The sequence below is a fragment of the Geospiza fortis genome, unplaced genomic scaffold (genome assembly GCF_000277835.1).
Source record: "Geospiza fortis unplaced genomic scaffold, GeoFor_1.0 scaffold601, whole genome shotgun sequence".
Taxonomy (NCBI): Eukaryota; Metazoa; Chordata; class Aves; order Passeriformes; family Thraupidae; genus Geospiza; species Geospiza fortis.
Genome location: NW_005054566.1, coordinates 183768 through 205936, shown reverse-complemented (window position 1 = coordinate 205936; position 22169 = coordinate 183768). Strand labels below are relative to the sequence as shown.

The 22169-nt window shown below is 52.5% G+C and overlaps 1 protein-coding gene across 1 annotated transcript in view; it reads left to right on the top strand.

Moving 5' to 3' along the window:
- The window catches only part of KCND3 (potassium voltage-gated channel subfamily D member 3), an 83966-nt gene that overhangs the window by 60580 nt on the left and 1217 nt on the right, over nt 1-22169 (top strand). The window contains exons 3-5 of the mRNA XM_031064188.1: nt 11268-11369; nt 16161-16270; nt 22052-22164. Coding sequence (XP_030920048.1) covers nt 11268-11369; nt 16161-16270; nt 22052-22164 — 325 coding nt within the window. The remainder of the gene's footprint in view (nt 1-11267; nt 11370-16160; nt 16271-22051; nt 22165-22169) is intronic.

Here is a 22169-nt window from a genome sequence, read left to right as displayed (position 1 = left end):
CCCCCACCCTGTGCAGGCCCTGCTCAGCCCTGCATGCTCAGATAATCCCCTCAAAACCAGCCCCAAACCAGCCCCACAGCGAGGCCAAATCCTGCCAACGCCCCCAGGGCTCTGGGGAAGGGACAGACAAACCCCCCAGCCCAAAACCAGCACCAACACACAGAGGAAGGGCCCAGAGTCACAGCCTGCAGCAGGCACTGAGGGACACCCAGTGCCCCGGAGCAAGGGGAGGCACTGAACTGCCAGTGCCCCCAGAACAGAACACACACCCCAGAACAAAACTGAACATGCCACAGGGATTCCTGCCTGGCTTCTCTCCAGGGCTTGTGGTCTGAGAAGCCATTGTTGCCAAATTTCAGCTGCAGAACCCCCCACATGTGTTTTCATGTTCCAGTGGCATCCAGCTCTGAGCCACTTCACACCAGGTTAGTGAGGAAACCTCACACACAACTGCATGGATTCTTGTATAAAATTCTCCTATCATATGTCATAAAATTACACCCAGATAATGACTTACCCAGCCACATCTCTAGCACAATAAACTCGTATGATCCACAGAGCACTGGCTGACCCGAAGTCCAACCAGGGTAATTTACACATCCTGCCTTGGAAATGCAATGTGCCCCCATCAGAATGCACCCTCAGCCCTCTCCCCTGCACACTGTACCACGGTATTTTCAGCACCAGGAGCAGCAGGGCTGTTCTTGCTCACCTTTCCCACATCCTTGTCTGCAGCAAATGGATGGCTGTGTGCACAAAACCCTTAAATCATCCCCAGGAGCTGTTTATCCTCCTGGCTGCTTCACTCCTTGCTGTCTCTCTGTGGTTTCAAATACACCCATCCAGCAACATGCACTTATCAGCACACAAACCCCTCAAAGCTGGGGCTGAACACTGGGAATACACAAAAGCCCCTGGAAATGTGAAGGGATTACTGAATATTCCAAATTCTGAACAGTTTTTGCCAGTGGAAGCTCCCTGAGTCACTGAGAGAGTATAACAGATTTACTATATCTCTATTTCAATCTGCTAAATTGCACCACAGCCAGAATCAGGTTTTTACAACAACTGCAAACCAAAGGCCTGAGGTTCTTTTTCTCCCCATGGAATGCTGCCTGCCAGAAATGCGAGACTCAGGGGACCTGCTGGAGAACAGTAGTAGAAAAATGTGTTATTTCTGCTCCAGGCAGGCATCTGGGCCGTGCCTCCTCCTTGCATCTCAGGGAGCTGACAGCACAGAGCTCAGAGACAAGACCCACAAAACCACAACATTTGGCAGTCACAACACAAAAGGGGAATAGCAGGAAGGTGCAGGAATGAGCTGCAGCCTCAGCACATCCCTGCTGGGCTGTGCAAACCCTGCCGGAGGCTGGACAGGGCGCACTGGGGCAGGGGAGGAGGACTGGAGGGAGAGGTGTGGGTTTGATCGCACACAGCGCAGCAGAGATAAAGGGTACAGCTATGGCAAAGCCACCCTGTGCCCTCTGCAGCAGCTGGCAGTGGATCCAGAGGGGTCAGGGCAGCCTTGCAGTGAATTTCAGTGGCTGCAGAGCTGTCTAAAGTGAGGCTGCACCGGGCACGAGGGTTGGGATTTCACTGAGACAGGAGCTGGGAAGGGCAGGGATGCTCAGGGGGAGGTTTATGGGACAGTGCCCAACAGCCCATTCAAGAACTGAGGCCTTTGACAGAGAGCTCTGGTTCTGCTGCAGCAGCACCAAACAGAGACAGGAGCTGCTCCAGAGCCCAGCCAGGCACAGAGCAAAGGGCCAGGCAGGAACTGGGCATAACCCAGGGCTGAGCGCAGGCCTGGGCTCCTGCACAGGGCAGCCCCTCTCTCCAGCAGCAAAGCAAGGCTCCTTCCTCCAGTTCCACTTTCCCTTTGGCCTGTGATCCACTTGGTAACAGGGAAAAGTCCCAGCACCTTTGATGCCAGTGTGATTGATTGCAGCTTTTATAAAGCTTTGCTGTATTGACACACACAGTGTATAATTTCCCCCCATTTGAATTTCTAATTCCCTTGATATTGGAGGAATTTCTCAGTTAAGAAACTTTTCCCAAGTCAGAAGTGTGAGTAATTTTCACATGATCAGCACTGCATGAATACTAAAAAGCAGCAGAGGGAGAGAAGCACATTAGTGACAGTCCCTCTGGAGCTGGTCAGGATGTGCAGGGGGACATTGAGGATCTGCTTGGATACCACACTTGTTCCAGCATCATCCCACACTGGACTGAATCCCATCTTCAGAAACAGTTAAAACTCTGCCCCCATCTTGTTAAGGTTACAAAGACATTTGCATGGCTTTTTCAAGAAGGTTGGAAAAATCTCTTTGCTCTCTCAGTCCCTGAATATGAGGAACCCACCAGCAGCAGCTCCTTACAACAGAATTTAGGAGCACACCAGGAATTTAGTGAGTTCTTGTTCTCTTTGAAGGGAGGAGCAGATCTTGGACAGGGATCAGGATAAATGCTTTGAAAGTTCTGCTTAGTTTGAGAATCATGACTCTCATGATGTACAGCCAGATTTCAAGACAAGGCTATAGACATTATTAATTTTTATATGAGCTCAGACTGAGAGTTTCCAGTGACCAATAACAAAGGCAGAAATCCTGTACGAGCATCAGGCTGCCTGGATTGACATTCCCAGGGGCTGCACCCCAAAATCCAGAGCACAGCCCAGCCCCTCTGGCTCTGCTCAGCCCTAACTTTGCCTCTCCACTGCTGAGGGGGCTCTGGTCTAGCAGGAAAAGGAATTTGAGTAACGTGCATAAAGTACCAGGAGGTGGCTGTTACTCATCAGCATCTATTCTTCAACTAACTGAGGAGAAGTGTTCCTTAAAAAGAAAAAACCCAGTAAAACACAAAACCCAGCTACCAGTGATCTAATCTCTTTAAAGATAAATTATTCTTTGCCAAACCTGTGCTGTGAGACAATTAATTACCAGGAGATCTGGCAAATCTTAATTCATTGTGCTGTGGTATCAAATTCTGTCCTCTGGCATGCAGCAAGGAGCAGGTCAGCGTGACTGGGAGATGAATTGATCACTTGTGACAAGGTTCATTTTGGTAAAACTGTTGTGTTTTTTTCCTTCCCCAACGACTTTTTTTTTCCCCCTTTTTTTGACTGATGTGCTAAGAATAGACATCCCTGACTTTGAAACGGTGCTGTTCCTCAGTGAATGTCACAGCCTCGGATTTCAAAGAGAATGTGACACTTAAAAGGCTTGACAATAGAATGACTTTGTAATTCAGATGATGCTGGAGGAGCCCCTCTCTGCGCTCAGCTTGCAGGAGAAGGAGACAGGAGCTGGGTGGGGGACAACACCTCCCACTTGCCCACCCCGGCAAGGAAAGGCAGAGGCAGCTGCTGACAGCTCCGAGATGCTGCTCCTTTGGCAGCAGCGGGGAAGGAGAGCAGATCGGGGTTTGCAGAAGGGGTGAGCAGGCCCCAGGCACAGATCGGGGTTTGCAGAAGGGGTGAGCAGGCCCCAGGCACAGCTCATTGTCCCCAGCACAGGGACAGGGACAGGCAGGGCTGCGGGTGGCACAGGGGAGCCCCGAGGTGGGAATTCAGCAGGGATGTTGTGGATCTCAGCCTGGGGAAAGCCAAGTTCAAAGGGCACCCCTCACAAAATGGGGAACCCACAGCAGCGGGGAAATGGAAATGCTCAGAAATGCTGTGGGGAAAAGAAAAACCCAGCCCTGCTTGAAGTGCATTTATGTGTAATAGTCAGATTTGCTAAATGAGCCTTGCTGCTGGAATAGCTGATAATCCCAGGGGATTGGCATGGCCTCAGTTCCACAGGGGCTGCCAACAATCCCAGCCCTGGGTAATCACAGGGCTTGGTTTCAAGCCTGCAGCAAATGTGCTTTTGACGACTACAGCCTCGGAGGGTGTTCAATTCATTTCATTTATTATCTGGTGCCCTTTGGCTCCCTGAGAACAAGCAATGCGCTGCACAAGCCTTGAGGCAGGTTCTCCTTCCATCCTGGGGCTGTGAGCTTCCAGGAGAGAGCCAAGCACAGGCTGGGGCAAGGCAAGGAGCACCAGGACAGAGCAGTTCTGTAGAGCTGCTCCCACACAGAGCCCCAGCATCGAGCAGGAAGCTGAACAACGCCAGGCTGGGGGAGAGCAGAGGGGACAAACTGGCGAGGCAGGCGAGGGGACACCTTGTCTGGGGGACGGAGGGAAGGATCCATCACCGAGCAGCTCCAGCAGCAGGGAGGGAGGCGGGCATGGGGGACAGAAAGGGATGGAGGGAGGTTCTTCCATGGGGAGAGGAAAGGGCAATGGAGGGAGGTTCTTCCATGGGGAGAGGAGGGAATGGAGGGAGGCTCTCCCGTCCCCTCAGGAGACAGTGGCACGCAGGCAGCTGAGGAAGGGGTAACTATGGAGATGCTTGCAAGGGGCTCCAGCCAAAAGGAAGGACAAGCAGGGACACAAATGCCTGATTGTTCCTCAGGAGGATGCAGGAACAGCCTGTTCCAGACCCTCGGGAGCTGCAGCAGGGCTCAGAGAGGGGAGCGGTGCTGGGAAAGGCTGAATCTGGGTTTGTGTCATCCCCTACCCATGAGGAAGGCAGCCCACACAGCTGTCAATAACCAGGCCATTGTCATCATTGATTTGCTACAGAGCAGGGGAGTCAGCTTTGAAATGTTCTGTTTTACAGCTGACACCCTAAATTTGGGAGGTGGGTTACTGAACTTGAGAGCGTGGCCAGGAAGAGTGAGTGGAGCTGTCTAAGGAGGGCTCAGCATCAGCACATGAGTCAGTGCCAGCAGGGGATGGGGTTGGGAACTTGGGGGGAGAGAGAAACAATAAGGTTAAAACTGGAGCTGGCTGACATTTAAGGAACATGTTTTTTTCAACCAGAACGAATCTGTGTGGAATATGTTTTTGTTGTTGTTGATATTTAACAGTCTTTGACAGGGGAAAAAAAGCTTTTTTATTATTTTTTAGAAGATATTTCATTTTTTGCTGGGCTAGGTACCTCTTTCTCTGTTTGTCACATCCCTTAATAGAGTTCAGGGGAAAAAAACCCAAACACACAAATCAGCCAACCAGGACACCTGCCTCTTTCCTTTCATATCATCGGGGAAAGCAAAACAACATTTTCCATCAGCTCAGCTATTCCAAATTCCCTGAATCCCAGATTGTACGAGACAAGGAGCTGTCTCCTCTGAGAGGAAGGGCTGAAATCAGAGAGCTCCAGTTGATGGGCTCAGCTCCAAAGCAAGCCCATGCATCCAAATACTCCAGGCTGCGTCAGCAGTGGCCCAGTGCCCAGCTGGAGCCCCTTGCACACGTACCCAGGAGCTGCTCCACGTTGATTTTCAGTACCCAGGAGCTGCTCCACGTTGATTTTCAGTACCCAGAAGCTGCTCCACGTTGATTTTCAGTTTCCCATCGTGTCTCAGTGATGTCCAGAGCACAGCCTGGGATGGGGAGGAGCTGAGTGACCCCCCAGCCCCGGGGTCCCTGCCCCATGCCCAGGACAGATGTTCCCGTTCTGTGGCACAGCTGGAGCAGCTGCAGTGGCTCGTGCTGCCCTCTCTGTCCCCGATGTCAGAATAAACCCAGGCTGAGATGCCCTCGCCAAGGAGCCCTGGCTCAAAGCACTCGGCCAAAAAAAGCTTTGCTCAGGTAGGGCTGAGATCTCCCTCATGGAGAAGGGGCTGGGGCTGGGGCCAGCCCCTCAGTGCTGCCAGCAGGGCCCTGTCCCCCAGGGTGACCCTCCCTGAGCCATCCCCCCTCCCTGGGCTGCCACGGGCTCCACACCGTTAATTAATTAATTAATTAATTAATTAGTGCTCATCCATCAGGGCCAGCACCTGGCATGTGACACCAGATCAAACTAATTCCTCCAGCCCTGAACACTTCAGAGCTATTAATTGGGGGTGTGAGCTGTGTGAAAGGTGCCATAAAAGGGAGCTCTGGAAACACAGATAAGGAAGGACAGACAGATAAATCACAGGCAGACAGCTGCTCATCACGCTTGGCTTGCAGTGAGACACTGAGCCTCGGTTTGGACTAATGCAGAACAGCACCATCCCTATTCATGGTGCAGAAAAACATTCCTTGTGATTTTTTTTTTAAGTAATAAGTTTCTAGACAAGTTCTGACACCCTGATTTACACCCCACAACAATTCCAGTTATTCCAGATCATTCCACTACAATTGGGCACCCCTTTAACAACATCCTTGCAGCAATTCTGACCCAAGCTCTAAAAACCTGTTCCAGCATTCGTACTATAAAAAATGTGTGTAGGAATTTCTTTTGTTCTATTTCAAGAAGGGAGAGAGAAGGGAAGAGAGGAGGTTTTGTCACTCAGCTGGGCTGCTGCTGTGGGAGCTTCAGCAGAGAGGAGGCTTTGAGGTTCAGGCAAGCTGCAGAACTGTGTAAAACAGAATTCAGCCAGGGGAAAACAGCCCCTAAATCAGCCCGTACCCAGATCAAGGTGTGGCTGTGGCCTGGCTGGGTGGATGAACATGCACACAACACAGGCTGGAAATCACAGGGAACTTTCTGAACAGACGAGAGAATTTCCAAAACCAATATCCCATAGGAGTGAGAGCCTCGCTGAATGTGAGCCAGAGCTCGTTGAGCTCAAGGTGAGAATGACAAAAAGGAGATTCCAGCAGGAGGGGAGTGGTGCCCCAGGGCTGCCTGAGCCCCCTGCCAGTGCTGCACAGTGTGACCTGTGAAAGCTCCTGCTCAGCCAGGATACCTGCACTGGGAGAGACCCAGACCCATTAAACTCCAGATTCTGTGCATTGTTCCATAAATAGCCTGAACACGATGTTCCTCAGCGTTGGAGAAGATTAAACGATAAAGTTCATTGGAAATGAAGTTCTGTTGCTTTAATGGTGCCAAGGGTAAGGTAGCATTAAAAGGAGAGGCACAGAGGAGAAGAGGGGGATCTTTCATCTCTGGGAAGTAATGAAGAGGCCCAAAATAAGATCAAGGTCTGACTGCAAGTGGTTCTGTCGAATTATATAGGAATATAATGAGTTCTGCACTACCTAATTTCCATATGCAGCTCTATGACATCTCCCCCAAAGCAAAAGTGACAGAATAGTTGAACTTGGCTCAAAAGCTGTTTAATGTAAAGGTTTGAGAGGAAGTAAAGTCCAAATGTGCACACTTTGTATCTTAGAGAAGTGAAAAGGAGAAGAAAAAGTTCCTCTTAGATCCTGTAGCAGTCTGTGCTCTGTTTAACTCTGCAACCTGCTCGTCACCTTTTCCACCTTCCAGAATCAACCAAGTCCTTTCCATCCAGGATTTAAATCCAAACCCCAAACAAGCAACAGATGCAGACAAAAGCAAGAAAATAATATATATACAATAAATAATATTTCATATTTCACCTTGAGAATAAAAACCGGATCCAAAGCACTCCACTGGTGACTTTGGAGAGCAGCTTCATCTCAGCCTTAAACACCCAGTGCTGCTCACCTACTGCAGCAGTCACCAATAACATTCAAACTATTAATTATTGAGGAATTAGCATGGAAAACATGGTTAATTACCTCCACTTTCTTCCAGGAAACCTCGTGGTGTGGTTTTAGCAGTAAAGGGAAATGGGGCAGAGGAAAGGCTGAGGAGGGACTGTGGCCTCACAGGGACAGCTCTGAGGGAGCTGATTAACGTGTGAGCACCCTCAGGTGTGCAGGTTTGGAGAGCCCCAAATCCACCTGGACATGGGTGGAGCCCTCGTTAATGGCTAAATACCTTCAGGTGTGCAGGTCTGGAGAGCCCCAAATCCACCTGGACATGGGTGGAGACCTCATTAATGGCTAAATACCCTCAGGTGTGCAGGGTTTGGAGCCCTCGTTAATGGGTAAATACCCTCAGGTGTGCAGGGTTTGGAGCCCTCGTTAATGGCTAAATACCCTCAGGTGTGCAGGTTTGGAGCCCTCGTTAATGGCTAAATACCCTCAGGTGTGCAGGGTTTGGAGCCCTCGTTAATGGGTAAATACCCTCAGGTGTGCAGGGTTTGGAGCCCTCATTAATGGGTAAATACCCTCAGGTGTGCAGCTTTGGAGCTACCCAAACCCACCTGGACATGGGTGGAGGGGGCTCTGCACAGTCAGACCAGGTGAGCTCTGATTTGAGTCCCGAGGTCCCTTCCAGCCCCATCCTGAGAGTGAGGGTGCCCAGACAGCCCCGGTGCCCAGGGGGAGAAGGGGCTGCAGGGTTCCTGCCTCCAGGTCCTGCACTCCCTGCTCGCTCAGGGACAGGAGATCTGGAAAGCTGAAGTTGTCTGGCTAATGTGGAATCGTGTCATGGGTTGTAGCTTAATAGTTTTTTATCCCACATAAATCAAGAGTGAGCGTTATCTCCATAAGAACTGGATGAAAATCATTAATAAATAATAATTAGCTGTTTCCTGAGCCTGCCATCTGGTAAGCATTTCTCCCAGCCAGCAGCTCCTGCTCCCTGCACTTCTCCAAACAGCAACAGGATGAGCTCAGGCTCTTCCCGCTCCTCTGCCAGTCCCTTTGGGAAGTGCAGAGCCCCAGGATGCTGCACCCTCCCCACCTGTGCAGGTCTTCACTGCCCTGGTGCTGATTCTGAGCCCCCAGCTTCTGAAGAACCAGCAGAGCCCAGAAGTTCCTGAGCCCTGCCTTCCATCCTGCTCTGAGAAACACGTGGGCTCCAAGATAACCAAATTAATCATTCTAACCTGTAAGTGGCTGTCATTAGTATTATTATTTTCATCATATAAATTATCTTCCAGATTAGGTCATATGCATTTTGAGATCCTGTGGTTTCCTAGCAACTCCTCTCCCATCTCCATGCAGACACAGTGTGCCGTTTGCTTTTCCTTTTTTAGCCTCCTGTGCAGGGGTTATTTCAGTAACTGTGAGCTCAGGCCCGGCCCTGGTGACCTTTAGTCTGTCACTTTTGGGGGAGAAGATGCAGAATACAACCATCCCCCCCAAAATGATGTTTGCAGCAGAAGGCCAGAGAACCACAGGCCTGCACCTGCCCATCCTCAGTGCCCAGGCCAGGAGCTCTGCAGGACAGGGATGACAAAAACCTGCCCACGTGTGGTCAAAACTGGCAGAATTTGGAAAATCTTAAACCCATCTGTACTGTCAGAGCCCACAGAGACACAGGACAGGTACCCAAAGCCAGGCAGAGCTTGTGCCACCCGGCAGAGACACTCACAGAAAATTCACATTTGCACACTCACAGAAAAACCTGAGCTCTTGTTTTAAAGTTGTTTCTAGTCCAATGGAGAAAACTGTCTGGAGGGCCAAACCAATTTTAGGCACCAATTTTAATTAACTTCTCTAGCTGAGTTAATCAAGATATCTACCAAATTTAATCACGATGGGGACCGGAGCTGGGCGCTGAGACGATCCCAGCCCATCCTTTGTGCAGGAGAGCAGGATTAACTTCTGTCCTGCCCCACTGACATTTTTTAAAATAACAACGTCTGTTCTAAACTACAAAAGCTGTGGGGCTTAATTATTTAGATAGCAAGTGGCCCTGTTTCAAAAGGAAAAGGGAGCAGACCTCAGAACCGTCTCCACTCCACATGGAGTACAGCTATTAATATTTGATGCCCTGCTGGCCTGGAGGCAAAGGGAATAATGTTCATTACAACAGCCTGAGACTGAATCCACTTTAACAATTGACTGAGCTGGGGATGAGGATGAGCCTTCCCTGCAACAGGTGAGGTGATTGGGCACTGGCAATTCCTCCAGCAGAGGAGCTGATGTTGTATCAGGCACAGAGAGAAATGGGAACCTCAGTGGTACCACCAGAGCATCCCTGGAAAAACCAGCACTGCACCCAAAATCCACCCCTGATTCGGGGAGAGAGATCCCTGTGGAATGTAAGGAACAGACACACAAAGGCACAAACTTGTGTTTAGGAGGAACCATTTAATGGCAATGTCATTATCAGAACAGAGGGACAATGCCATGGAAATGGAAATGTTGCTCAGTCCCTTACCCAGCTCTCTCCCACTGCCCCCATTCCACAGCAGCAGTCCCACGGATCTTGTGCCAGGTCACAGCCTAAGGCCAGTCCTTTCCAGGGCCTGGAGCAGCCCAGCAGCTTGGGGAAGGTTCAGGAAAAGTGAAGATTTCTCACTGTGCTCTCAGGCTGGCCCCTGTCCCAGGCAGTTCCTTGGCCCAGCACAGAGATCTCACTGATCTCACACTGATCAGGAGGCTCGGCGTTAAAATGGGACAAGGAAATCTAGGTGAGGAATAGAAAATAAAGCCAATTTCAGACGTCCCCATTTTGGGGGGTCAAAAGAAGACCTATTTCTCAGCCTGGTCATAGTCTGTGTCACCCAATTAAAGCTGCCAACTTTACCCATGGGTGTCTCTGCCTGAGGAATTGTCCGCAGGGGCACAGGGTCTTGAGGTTAAAGAAATATTTCAAATCTTTCCAGCACTGAGGGCCAGAGTGGCTCACACCTGGACAGGGACAGAGCTCCTGAAATGGCTCCACTCTGGACCCACTGCAGATTTTTGCCTCCTGCCTTTCCTCTTCCTACAGCGTTTACCCATTAGCACCTCTAATTAGAGGGGAAAATCACGAGCTCCATGTTATTTAAGGGATTATGCAGCATTTTAAACTACAGCACAATGTAATTATTTTTTAATAGCTGCAGCTATTTAATGTATTTACTTTTAATGGCGTTTGAGTCATAAATTAACAGTAGAAGAGAAAAAAGGCAAATCGCTCAAGAGAGAAGCAGGCAGCAATTGAAAGTAAAACGAAAATGCTAAAAGGAATTATCAAAAAGGAAGAGGTAGGGTCTTGGTTTTTCTTGTTGGCATTTTTCTGGAGTGCTTTTATCACCTGTCCTGTCCCCCTGGAGGTGTGTATTTTAGGACAGTTCCTTTATCAGATGCCACAGCTGATGAAGCAGCAGCGCCACTGCAGGGCCCTGTGTCCCTGTGCTGCTGCAGGGGACAAGGACAGGGCTGGGACACAGAGAGGGCTTTGGAGGGCCCGGGGTGGGGGGAATGTGAGAAATGGAGGCACCTCACGTGCAGAGCACGTGCAAAGCCCCAGCCCCATTGTCCCCCAGCCCTAAGCCCACTGTCCCTGACCCTGTGTCCCATCCCTGACCCCGCAATCTCTGCCCTGTCTCTGTCCCTAACCCCACAATCTCTGTCCCTGTGTCCCCATCCCTAACCCCACAATCTCTGTCCCTGTGTCCCCATCCCTGACCCCACAATCTCTGTCCCTGTGTCCCCATCCCTGACCCCACAATCTCTGCCCTGTCTCTCCCCACAGAAGGCGCGCCTGGCGCGGATCCGCGTGGCCAAGACGGGCAGCTCCAACGCCTACCTGCACAGCAAGCGCAACGGGCTGCTCAACGAGGCCCTGGAGCTCCCGGTGAGTGCACAAATCCTGCTGGCCCTGGCCCTGGCCCTGGCCCTGCCCCTGTCCCTGTCCCTGTCCCTCTCCCTCTCCCTGTCCCTCTCCCTCTCCCTGTCCCTCTCCCTCTCCCTGTCCCTCTCCCTCTCCCTGTCCCTCTCCCTCTCCCTGTCCCTCTCCCTCTCCCTGTCCCTCTCCCTCTCCCTGTCCCTCTCCCTCTCCCTGTCCCTCTCCCTCTCCCTGTCCCTCTCCCTCTCCCTGTCCCTCTCCCTCTCCCTGTCCCTCTCCCTCTCCCTGTCCCTCTCCCTCTCCCTGTCCCTCTCCCTCTCCCTGTCCCTCTCCCTCTCCCTGTCCCTCTCCCTCTCCCTGTCCCTCTCCCTCTCCCTGTCCCTCTCCCTCTCCCTGTCCCTCTCCCTCTCCCTGTCCCTCTCCCTCTCCCTGTCCCTCTCCCTCTCCCTGTCCCTCTCCCTCTCCCTGTCCCTCTCCCTCTCCCTGTCCCTCTCCCTCTCCCTGTCCCTCTCCCTCTCCCTGTCCCTCTCCCTCTCCCTGTCCCTCTCCCTCTCCCTGTCCCTCTCCCTCTCCCTGTCCCTCTCCCTCTCCCTGTCCCTCTCCCTCTCCCTGTCCCTCTCCCTCTCCCTGTCCCTCTCCCTCTCCCTGTCCCTCTCCCTCTCCCTGTCCCTCTCCCTCTCCCTGTCCCTCTCCCTCTCCCTGTCCCTCTCCCTCTCCCTGTCCCTCTCCCTCTCCCTGTCCCTCTCCCTCTCCCTGTCCCTCTCCCTCTCCCTGTCCCTCTCCCTCTCCCTGTCCCTCTCCCTCTCCCTGTCCCTCTCCCTCTCCCTGTCCCTCTCCCTCTCCCTGTCCCTCTCCCTCTCCCTGTCCCTCTCCCTCTCCCTGTCCCTCTCCCTCTCCCTGTCCCTCTCCCTCTCCCTGTCCCTCTCCCTCTCCCTGTCCCTCTCCCTCTCCCTGTCCCTCTCCCTCTCCCTGTCCCTCTCCTTGTCCGTGCCCCTGTCCGTGCCCCTGTCGCTGTCCCTGTCCCTGTCCCCCCCCCTGCCCCTGCCCCTGGCCCTGTCCCTGTCCCTCTCCCCGGCCCTCTCCCTGCCCCTGTCCCTCCCCCTGTCCCTCTCCCTGTCCCTGTCCCTCTCCCTGGCCCTGTCCCTGCCCCTGGCCCTGCCAGCCCCTCCCTGGCTCCCATCTCCCCTCGTCCCCAGCCTGGCACTCGGGGTCACACTCAAGGTCAGGAGATGGGACAGGGACAGGGACAGGGACAGGAGATGGGACAGGAGCTGGGATGGGAGCTGGGACAGGAGCTGGGACAGGAGCTGCCCTTGCAGGCAGGAGCAGGTTCTTTCTCAGCTCCCTCTGCTCCGTGCCAGAGCTGCTGGGGCTGGCCTGGGCCCCACAGCCCCCACTAGAAGCACCCTCTGCCCTCTCTAGAAACACCCTCTGCCCTCCATGTACCCCTTAGGAGGCTGATGTGCACTATCTGCTCATCTCCAGCTGGACAGGGAGATGTTCCCTGGCTCCTGGCTCAGGCTGCCTGTTCTGGGTTTATTTTTAAAGGCCTCCAGAGGCCTCTGGCTGCTCAGGAAAGTTTTAAGTGCTCAGATTGCTCAGCAGAAGCAGCAGACACGAGAGAAGGTGATTACATTAAGCCTGATCAACACCAGAGCAGGTATTAGCACATTGCATGGATTCCATTTCCAATAAATCAGCCTGCCATGCACGTGGGGAGCAAAGAGACAGAGAGAGGAAGGACGGCTGAGCCCCAGAGCCAGCTGGGGCTCATCTGTGCAGCCTCACTTGGGATCCAATCCCCAATTTCCCTGTCCCTGGGGCACAGCCCTGCGTTGTGCCCCTGGGACAGGAGCAGGACGAGCTCTCTGAGGAGCCGGGGGGCCCAGGGGTCCCCAGCCCGGAGCCCCCAGCAGAGGGGAGGCAAAGGAAGGGAAGGATCTGTCCAAGGACAGCAGCAGCAGGAGATCAGCTCCCAGAGGCTCATGCTCCACAAACGTGTGGATTTGTGGCATTTGCCATCCAGACACGAAGTGCTCAGACTGTTTTCTTCTCATTTAGAGGTTTTTTTTTAGTGGGCTTTATGTCAAAAGTGCTCGAGGGATGGTGAGATCCTTCCCATGGAAGCAGCCTACATATCCTCTTAGCACTAATCCCCTCGTACAGCTGAAATTCCCTTGGAGCTGCAGTGCTGGGAGGTGAATGCCCCAGGAGCAGAAGCCTGGCAGCTCTGGTGCCTTTTCTCAAGCCCCACATAAGGCTGGGCAGGGCCAGTCCAGCCCCTGCCCCGGCTCACCAGGGCTCACCTGGAGCACTAACATCGAGGGAAAGGGGAACAATTTGGGGTTGCAGAGCTGACACCACAGCATGCTGCAGCCTCCCCCAGCACCCAGCAGCTCCCTGAATGCCTTCCAAGAGCAAACTGCATGGTGGCTGGCACCAAAGCCTTGCCAAGCTGGCATCCCTGCTCAGAGGGCTCAGCTCTCTTCATCACAGCCAAGCTCCTCTGCTGCAGACCCAGATTCTGTCAGGGTGCAGAGCCCAACTCTGCGGGACCCCTTCCCTCAGCCCTGCTCCCAAAGTGCCAAATGCCAAATGCCAGCCCTGGCCAGCAGCTCTGCACCTCTGGTGCCCGTTTCCCACCCGGGGTGCCCTGGGGGCTCCTGCTCAGGAGGAGGAGGAGGCAGAGGTGGCATTCCCTGAGCCTCAGCCCCCTCCTGGCACTGCCAGCCCCAGCCCAGCCCTGGGATGGGACACAGGGAGAGGCTGGGCTGTGCTGCCAGCCCTTAACAACTGCCTTGGCTCTCCTGCCAGAGCTGGGCAAGCTCTGTCTTGGCTTTCAGAGCCCATTTTGATTTGCTCTCAGGCAAATCCTCACAAAAAGATAGTGTTTGCAATATGTGCTCTTCCTCCCTCTGCTCCCAGTGTTTTAGTGCAGCATCATCTCAGCTTTAGGGCTCCCAAGGAGCTCCCTGGGGAACATTCCAGGCCAGGCTCCAGTGCAGTCAGACATCTCAGCAGGAGCCAGCAGGGCCTGCTGGAGCTGTTACCTCATCAGGAACATTGTTAATAAGAAAAATGGAACTGATTTTTTTTTTTTAGGCCACTTCTAAAAATACATCTGGGAATGTTCATCTTCCAAAACAACAGCAACAAAAATCCATAACCTGCCTAAGCTGCATTCCCACAGGAATCTGTTAATTCTGTGTTCAGGAAGTCAGATTGCTCAGTGTGCCACTCCAGCTGTGCTCTGGCTCTGTCACACTCAGTTATTCCTGCCCTTGGGGACCACAGCATCAGCTGGGAGTGGCACCCAGAGCAGGGCAGCTTTGGGCACAGTACTGAACAGTACTGAACAGTACTGAACAGTATTGAACAGTATTGAACAGTGTTGAACAGTACTGAACAGTACTGAACAGTACTGAACAGTATTGAACAGTACTGAACAGTATTGAACAGTATTGAACAGTATTGAACAGTATTGAACAGTACTGAACAGTACTGAACAGCATTGAACAGCATTGAACAGTACTGAACAGTACTGAACAGTACTGAACAGTACTGAACAGTACTGAACAGTACTGAACAGTATTGAACAGTACTGAACAGTATTGAACAGCATTGAACAGCATTGAACAGTATTGAACAGTACTGAACAGTACTGAACAGTATTGAACAGCATTGAACAGTATTGAACAGTACTGAACAGTACTGAACAGTACTGAACAGTACTGAACAGTATTGAACAGCATTGAACAGTATTGAACAGTACTGAACAGTACTGAACAGTACTGAACAGTACTGAACAGTATTGAACAGCATTGAACAGTACTGAACAGTATTGAACAGTACTGAACAGTATTGAACAGTATTGAACAGTATTGAACAGTACTGAACAGTACTGAACAGTATTGAACAGCATTGAACAGTATTGAACAGTATTGAACAGTATTGAACAGTACTGAACAGTACTGAACAGTATTGAACAGTACTGAACAGTATTGAACAGTATTGAACAGCATTGAACAGTATTGAACAGTACTGAACAGTACTGAACAGCATTGAACAGTACTGAACAGTATTGAACAGCATTGAACAGTATTGAACAGTACTGAACAGTACTGAACAGTACTGAACAGCATTGAACAGTATTGAACAGCATTGAACAGTATTGAACAGTACTGAACAGTATTGAACAGCATTGAACAGTATTGAACAGTACTGAACAGTACTGAACAGTACTGAACAGCATTGAACAGTATTGAACAGCATTGAACAGTATTGAACAGTACTGAACAGTACTGAACAGCATTGAACAGTATTGAACAGCATTGAACAGTACTGAACAGCACTGAACAGCATTGAACAGTATTGAACAGTATTGAACAGTGTTTAATGCTGGGGTGTGTTTAACTGCAATGCTGTCACCAGGGCTGAACTGCATCCCCTGGAGGGTAACAAGCGATGTCCTGGCAGCATGTTCTGCCACCCGTTTCCTCTCCTGAGCAGCAATTCGAGCCATGCACATCCATTTCTCCTCTCAGATTTAGGCGCCCTCAGTTCTGAGACACTGCAGACACCCTACAGCACCCGACCGTGCTTTGTGCACGTCTTTCCCTTTGTGGACAGGGGAAATCATTAATAAAAACCTGAGGAAACCTCCTGAGAGTCAGGAGAAACCCTGGGAGCCGGCAGCACTGAAGCGCCCTCGCCCCCGTGCCAGCCCCCGCTGGCTCTGGTTGTTCTCCCGGGTTTTCACCTGTTGGGGTTTTGTTCCCTCCTCTTTCCGCGGCTGCTCAGGGATCCACCGAGGAGGAGCAGCACATGACTAAAGGCACCTCCTTAATCGAGAGCCAACACCACCATCTGCTGCACTGCCTGGAAAAAACAACTGTAAGTACCAGCACAGGGCACAGCCCTGCAGGGCTGGGGGGCTGCACCGGGGGCTCTGAGGGACCCCTGGCACATCCCTGTGGGGGTGGGACCCATCCTGGGCTGCCCTGGAACATCCCTGTGGGGCTGGGACCCACCCTGGGCTCCCCTGGAACATCCCTGTGGGGTTGGTACCCACCCTGGGCTCCCCTGGCACATCCCCTGGGGCTGGGATCTATCCTGGGCTCCCCTGGCACATCCCCTGGGGCTGGGATCCATCCTGGGCTCCCCTGGCACATCTCTGTGGGGCTGGGACCCATCCTGGGCTCCCCAGAACAGTCTGCAGTGGGTTCCACCTCATTCTCTGTGCAATGAGAGCAGGAATTCCTGTGCAGAGGGACGAGATGGGATTGGATTATCTGCTGCCCTCAGTCCCTCCCCTGCACAGGGCCAGCAGCAGCTCCTCAGCCTCTGGACACACATGAATGTCAGCCAGGGCTCAGGGAGATGTCAGAATAAGAAGTTTCATTTTTTCAGTGCTCCTGACAGACCCAAGTGCCCTTGCACGCATCCCACCGCTCAGGGGGGCTGAGCAGCACCAGGGACAGCTCTGCTGCCCTGGAGGAAGGTGCTGGGGGGACCCCAGGCACAGCCTGGCACCAGTGCCCCGGGCTGGGGAAAGGAGCCTTTGGCCCTGAGCTGGCCCAGAGAGGGTGAGCCTGTCCCAGGGCTTAGAGGCTGCACACAGCTTTGCTCATCTCTGGTTGCGAGGGCAGGGGATTTATCCCACAGCCAGTTTTACAGCATGAATGTCCTGTCTGCATCCTGCAAGGTGTTGGGAATGAGTTTTGTTTTTCATTAGTGACTGACTGTGTGTGCAGAAGTCTTTGGGAACATTTCAGATATTTGTTTGATACAGATGTTTTGCTTCCAGGTTTATAGAAAAGGTTCTGCAGTAAAGGAACACATTATCTATACCATGATTCATTCTAGGGAGAATGCAGAGAGGTTAACATTTGAAATATTCATGCCTTTTCCTACCTGCATCCATCATCAAGTGTACTTTTGATTTCTGACTCGCACGGGTTTCTTTTAGACAAATCACCTTCACTTCCATAGCTTGGCTTGTGCTGGAAAAGCAGCACTTGGGCCTCAGAGAGACACTGCAGGAAGCTGAGGAATTAATGACAGGAGCTCGAGGGTCCCAGGGCAAGGGCAGGGACTGATTCTTCCTGTACCAATGGCTCCTGAATCTGTTTTACACAACTCATCCTTTATTTCAATGTGACATTACCAGCAGATATTTCACAACCTGACTCTTCAGTTCAAAACTCTCTGCCCAAACCCCTCAGAGCTGTGCCCACATTCCACAGCCCCACTTTGAGCAGAGGGGCTGCAGCAGAGGGAAGCTGAGCCCTGTCCTGGAAAGGCTCACGGAGATTCTGACCTGTGCAGGGGCAGGTGAGCATCACTCAGGAGCTGAAGGAACCAAAGCGTGCCCTCATTAGTGCTGTGGTGCCCTAATTAGTGAGCGTGGTACCCAGGCTGTGCCAGCCCACACTGACAAAGGCTGAGCACTTCAGCTCACAGACCTGCTCAGACAATGAGTGACAGGGACTGAAAATGTTCCAAATTTTCAGGAAACAATGGCAATAACAGTGATGCTTGAATTTGGACTAAAACTCAGAAGGAGAATCGGCACAGAGGGGTTTTCCCTCATGTTTTTCAGCCAGTTATTGCCATGGTGCAGCACCAAATCAGAGAGCAGGTTTGGATCCTGCTCTGGAATTATCAGGCCAGAAGGTTCAATGGCTTTGTGTGCAGATCCTGTACTTCACATAATCTATTAAAACACCGTGCAACAGGAAATTTAAATTGCAGTAAAAGCATTTTTAAACACTGAAGAGTCATTTTGTGAGCAAGTTGCAGGAATGGAATGAGGAATGTACCATGGTTGCAAGCTTGTTTCAATGGGCAATTCACCCTTCTGAAAGCAGGCAGAGGATTCTGAGAGTCCATCATTTATTGGCCTGGTGTCTGGGCTGCTGCTGGCACACACTTCCAGCTGAGTGGCTGTGAATGGCCCCAGATCTGCTGTGTCAGATGACAAAGTGACCCTGGAGTGCTTGGAGCTGCCACCACAGAGATTACTCTGTCATATTCCCACAGCAGACAGCTGGTTCAAACAAAAGGAGGTTTTTGCCCTCCCATTCCAGCTCCCAGACTGAGCCTGGACACTCACATGCTGTATTTTCTCCAAGTGCTGAGTGCCTTGAGCCCAGCCCTTCAACCCAAACCCTTCTTCTGTGCTTTCACAGAGTTTGATCAAACGCCACTGGTGACACAACAGCAGAGCAATCCCAGTCTGTGCCCTGTGCATCAGAGCTGGAGCCTTGTTTGCCTTTGGCTCTCAAAGGACCACAGCAATAAAGCTGCTCTGGTTCTGCTCTGTTCCCATCAACAGAGCTCTCCAAAGCTGAATTGGCAGAAGGGTTCTGGTTGAGGGGCCCGAGAGGAGGTTCTGTTGCCCATTCAAACTCGAGCTGGAATGCTGAGGCCAGAGATGCAGTGCTGGGACTAAACTTGTGGATGCTGGAATGGACAATGAATTGTGTTTTTATCTTCTGTTGGCATGTTGTCCCGTAGGGATTGTCCTATCTTGTGGATGATCCCCTGTTATCTGTACGAACTTCCACCATCAAGGTATTTAATCTGTTTTCTCTGTGGTCTCTGTGACGTGTCTGGACAGTGTTTGCTTCCTTCTCCTCCTGCTCCTGTCCTGGTGGTTTGTGCACGTGGCTCCCTTTGGCTTTCCGTGCTCCTGTTCCCTGAGGGAGTTGTGACTTGTCCCAATGGGATCTGGTGGCTGCCCTCAGCATGGTTGCTTTTGTTTCCCATCGTTTCTGAAGCCGACAGGGACTGGATGAGGTCTATTCACTGCACCTGGGTGTTCTTGGCCACACATGAGACTTCTTTCTTTCAGGATTTCTTGTTCCTTACCACAAAAGCTCTTTACAGATTCAGCTTTCTGAGTTTCCTTCCCCCTGAACACTTCCCCCTCTTCAGTGCTGTGTTTATTGCCCCCAGCTCGTGCACTGCAGGGATGCTTTGAGCCCACCAGCCAATGCCAGGTGATCACCCCAATGAAATACAGTCCTGCCCCAGGCATGAAGAAGAGGAGCATGAGCTCTTTTTGGCTTCCATAACCACGTGGCACTCCAGACTTTTTGAGGCCGTTCTGGAATGCAGCAAAAGATGAAGAGAAATTCAAACCCCGCAGAGTGACCGTGTCAGGCTGTGCGAGCAGCGATGGCCTCACGCCTTTCCCACTGCCACAGCTCCTGTCATTTCCCTGCTGGCAGGGCAGGGAAATGCAGGGCAGGGCAGGGCAGGGCAGGGCAGGGCAGGGCAGGGCAGAGAGTGCCCTGCCCAGTGCAGCCCGGCAGGAGTGCCCTGCCCAGTGCAGCCCTGCAGGAGTGCCCTGCCCCGTGCAGCCCGGCAGGAGTGCCCTGCCCAGTGCAGCCCTGCAGGAGTGCCCTGCCCCGTGCAGCCCGGCAGGAGTGCCCTGCCCAGTGCAGCCCTGCAGGAGTGCCCTGCCCAGTGCAGCCCGGCAGGAGTGCCCTGCCCAGTGCAGCCCTGCAGGAGTGCCCTGCCCAGTGCAGCCCGGCAGGAGTGCCCTGCCCAGTGCAGCCCGGCAGGAGTGCCCTGCCCAGTGCAGCCCTGCAGGAGTGCCCTGCCCAGTGCAGCCCTGCAGGAGTGCCCTGCCCAGTGCAGCCCGGCAGGAGTGCCCTGCCCAGTGCAGCCCGGCAGGAGTGCCCTGCCCAGTGCAGCCCTGCAGGAGTGCCCTGCCCAGTGCAGCCCTGCAGGAGTGCCCTGCCCAGTGCAGCCCGGCAGGAGTGCCCTGCCCAGTGCAGCCCGGCAGGAGTGCCCTGCCCAGTGCAGCCCTGCAGGAGTGCCCTGCCCAGTGCAGCCCTGCAGGAGTGCCCTGCCCAGTGCAGCCCGGCAGGAGTGCCCTGCCCAGTGCAGCCCGGCAGGAGTGCCCTGCCCAGTGCAGCCCTGCAGGAGTGCCCTTGCCCGTGTGTGCCCCGCTGTGCCCAGGTGTGCCCAGGTGTGCCCAGGTGTCCCCAGCTGTGCCCAGGTGTGCCCGGCTGTGCCCAGCTGTGCCCAGCTGTGCCCAGCTGCAGGCCGTTCTCTTGCCAGGGCCTGGGGGCAGCCTGTTCGTCTCCACACCAGTGACGACCCAAGGGAGGTGGCTCCTGGCTGTCCTGGCAAGGAAGGAGCAGGTTAAAGCTGCCCCAGCCCCCAGGGCAGCCTGGAGGGTGGATGTCAGGGAAGGTTCTGCCCCCAGAGGGTGGCAGGCACAGAACAGGCTCCCCAGGGAACGGGCACCTCTGTCAGCCAAAGCTCTTGGAGGGCTGAGGTGGTCCCACAGGACACTTCACTGATTTCCGTTGTCCAAAAGCCTAAATTGCCACTCCAAGCATCACTGGGAAGCAAATCAGAGGAATTTCACAGTGGTGCCTTAGTAGCTGTGACCTAAAAGGCCATAAAGGACACAGGTGAAGTGTCCCTTAATAGAAAATGTTTAAAATTTAATTTTACACAGAAATTGCTGAAAAAGAATCATTTGTTCACCATATAATTCCTGCAAATATTAAATTACTTTCTAAATCCCCCTCAGCCCATTAAGTTTTTTGTGCACCAGGGCTGGTTTTGAATGTCCCACTCCTGTTCTCCCCACTCCAATCAAAGGGACATACAACCCAAACAAAGCTGCCTTCAGGGCAGCAAGTGATTACTTGGTGCCAGAAGGGCATTTCAGAGCATGAGTTATGAATGAGTAAGCACAAAACAAGCCTCCAGCTATTTCAGTTTCAATATGACAATGTTTTAAACCAGCACCTGAAGCAGTAATTCAGGGGAATGTCAACTGTTCTGGCTGCTAAATCAGACGCTGGTGGTATTTTAAATGTCAACACTTATTTCACTTGCTTACCAAACTGGGCAAGGATGGGGAGAGGAAAAAAAGCTTTTCAGTTATTTTTTTGCGAGGAATGTGACCAGCTGGGTGTGCTGGTTACCACTGGCACAGCACGCAGGCCCTGGGGCTGCCCCACTCGAGGCATGGGGTGGGATCTGTCCCTGGATGTTTGGGGGATCAGAAACCATCCCTGGGTGAGTCACTCCGAGGGAACAGCAGCAGCAGCAGCTCCCGACTGGGAGCTTTCCATTCTGAAAGGACAGGCCTTGTGTGGAAAATGAACACGTTGGGCTGGTAATAGCAGACTCCTGTAGCTGTGCAGATGCACAGAAATCAACCTATCATTTTCCCCCTGTAATTAATTATAGGATGCAATTGATGCAGATCTAATAAGAATGCTCCCAGCTGTCACATCCTTGAAACTACTGCAGAGAGAAATAAAATAGAAAGGATCAAGGGACGGCGAATATGAAAGAGGTATTTGAAATGCAAGAAAGGCAACATCTTTCTCAGAAAGAACTACCTGTGCTCTGAAAAGATGCACTACACAGGCCAGTGTATTTAGATGTCCTTTCAAATAAACTAGAATTATGCAAGAAGGAAATGGAAACAGAGCAATTTGCCCTGTGAGAAGCTGTCTCCTAACCAGGGGGAACATTACCAGAGCTCAGTGTAATCTGTGTAGACATAAATGGTGCCTTGCAGGAACGGGGGGATGTTTAAATGGAGCCTTTGAATATTTCAGCTGAATAAGATCCTGATTAAGAACCACAACCGTCCCCATCCTTTCTACCGCCTCATTTTGAGAAACAAGCCAAGCACTAAATTTGTTTTCCAGTCGCTCCAGCCTCAACATGAAGTCGGACGACGGGCTGAGGCCGAACTGCAAAGCCGGGCAGATCACCACGGCCATCATCAGCATCCCCACGCCGCCGGCGCTGACGCCCGAGGGCGAG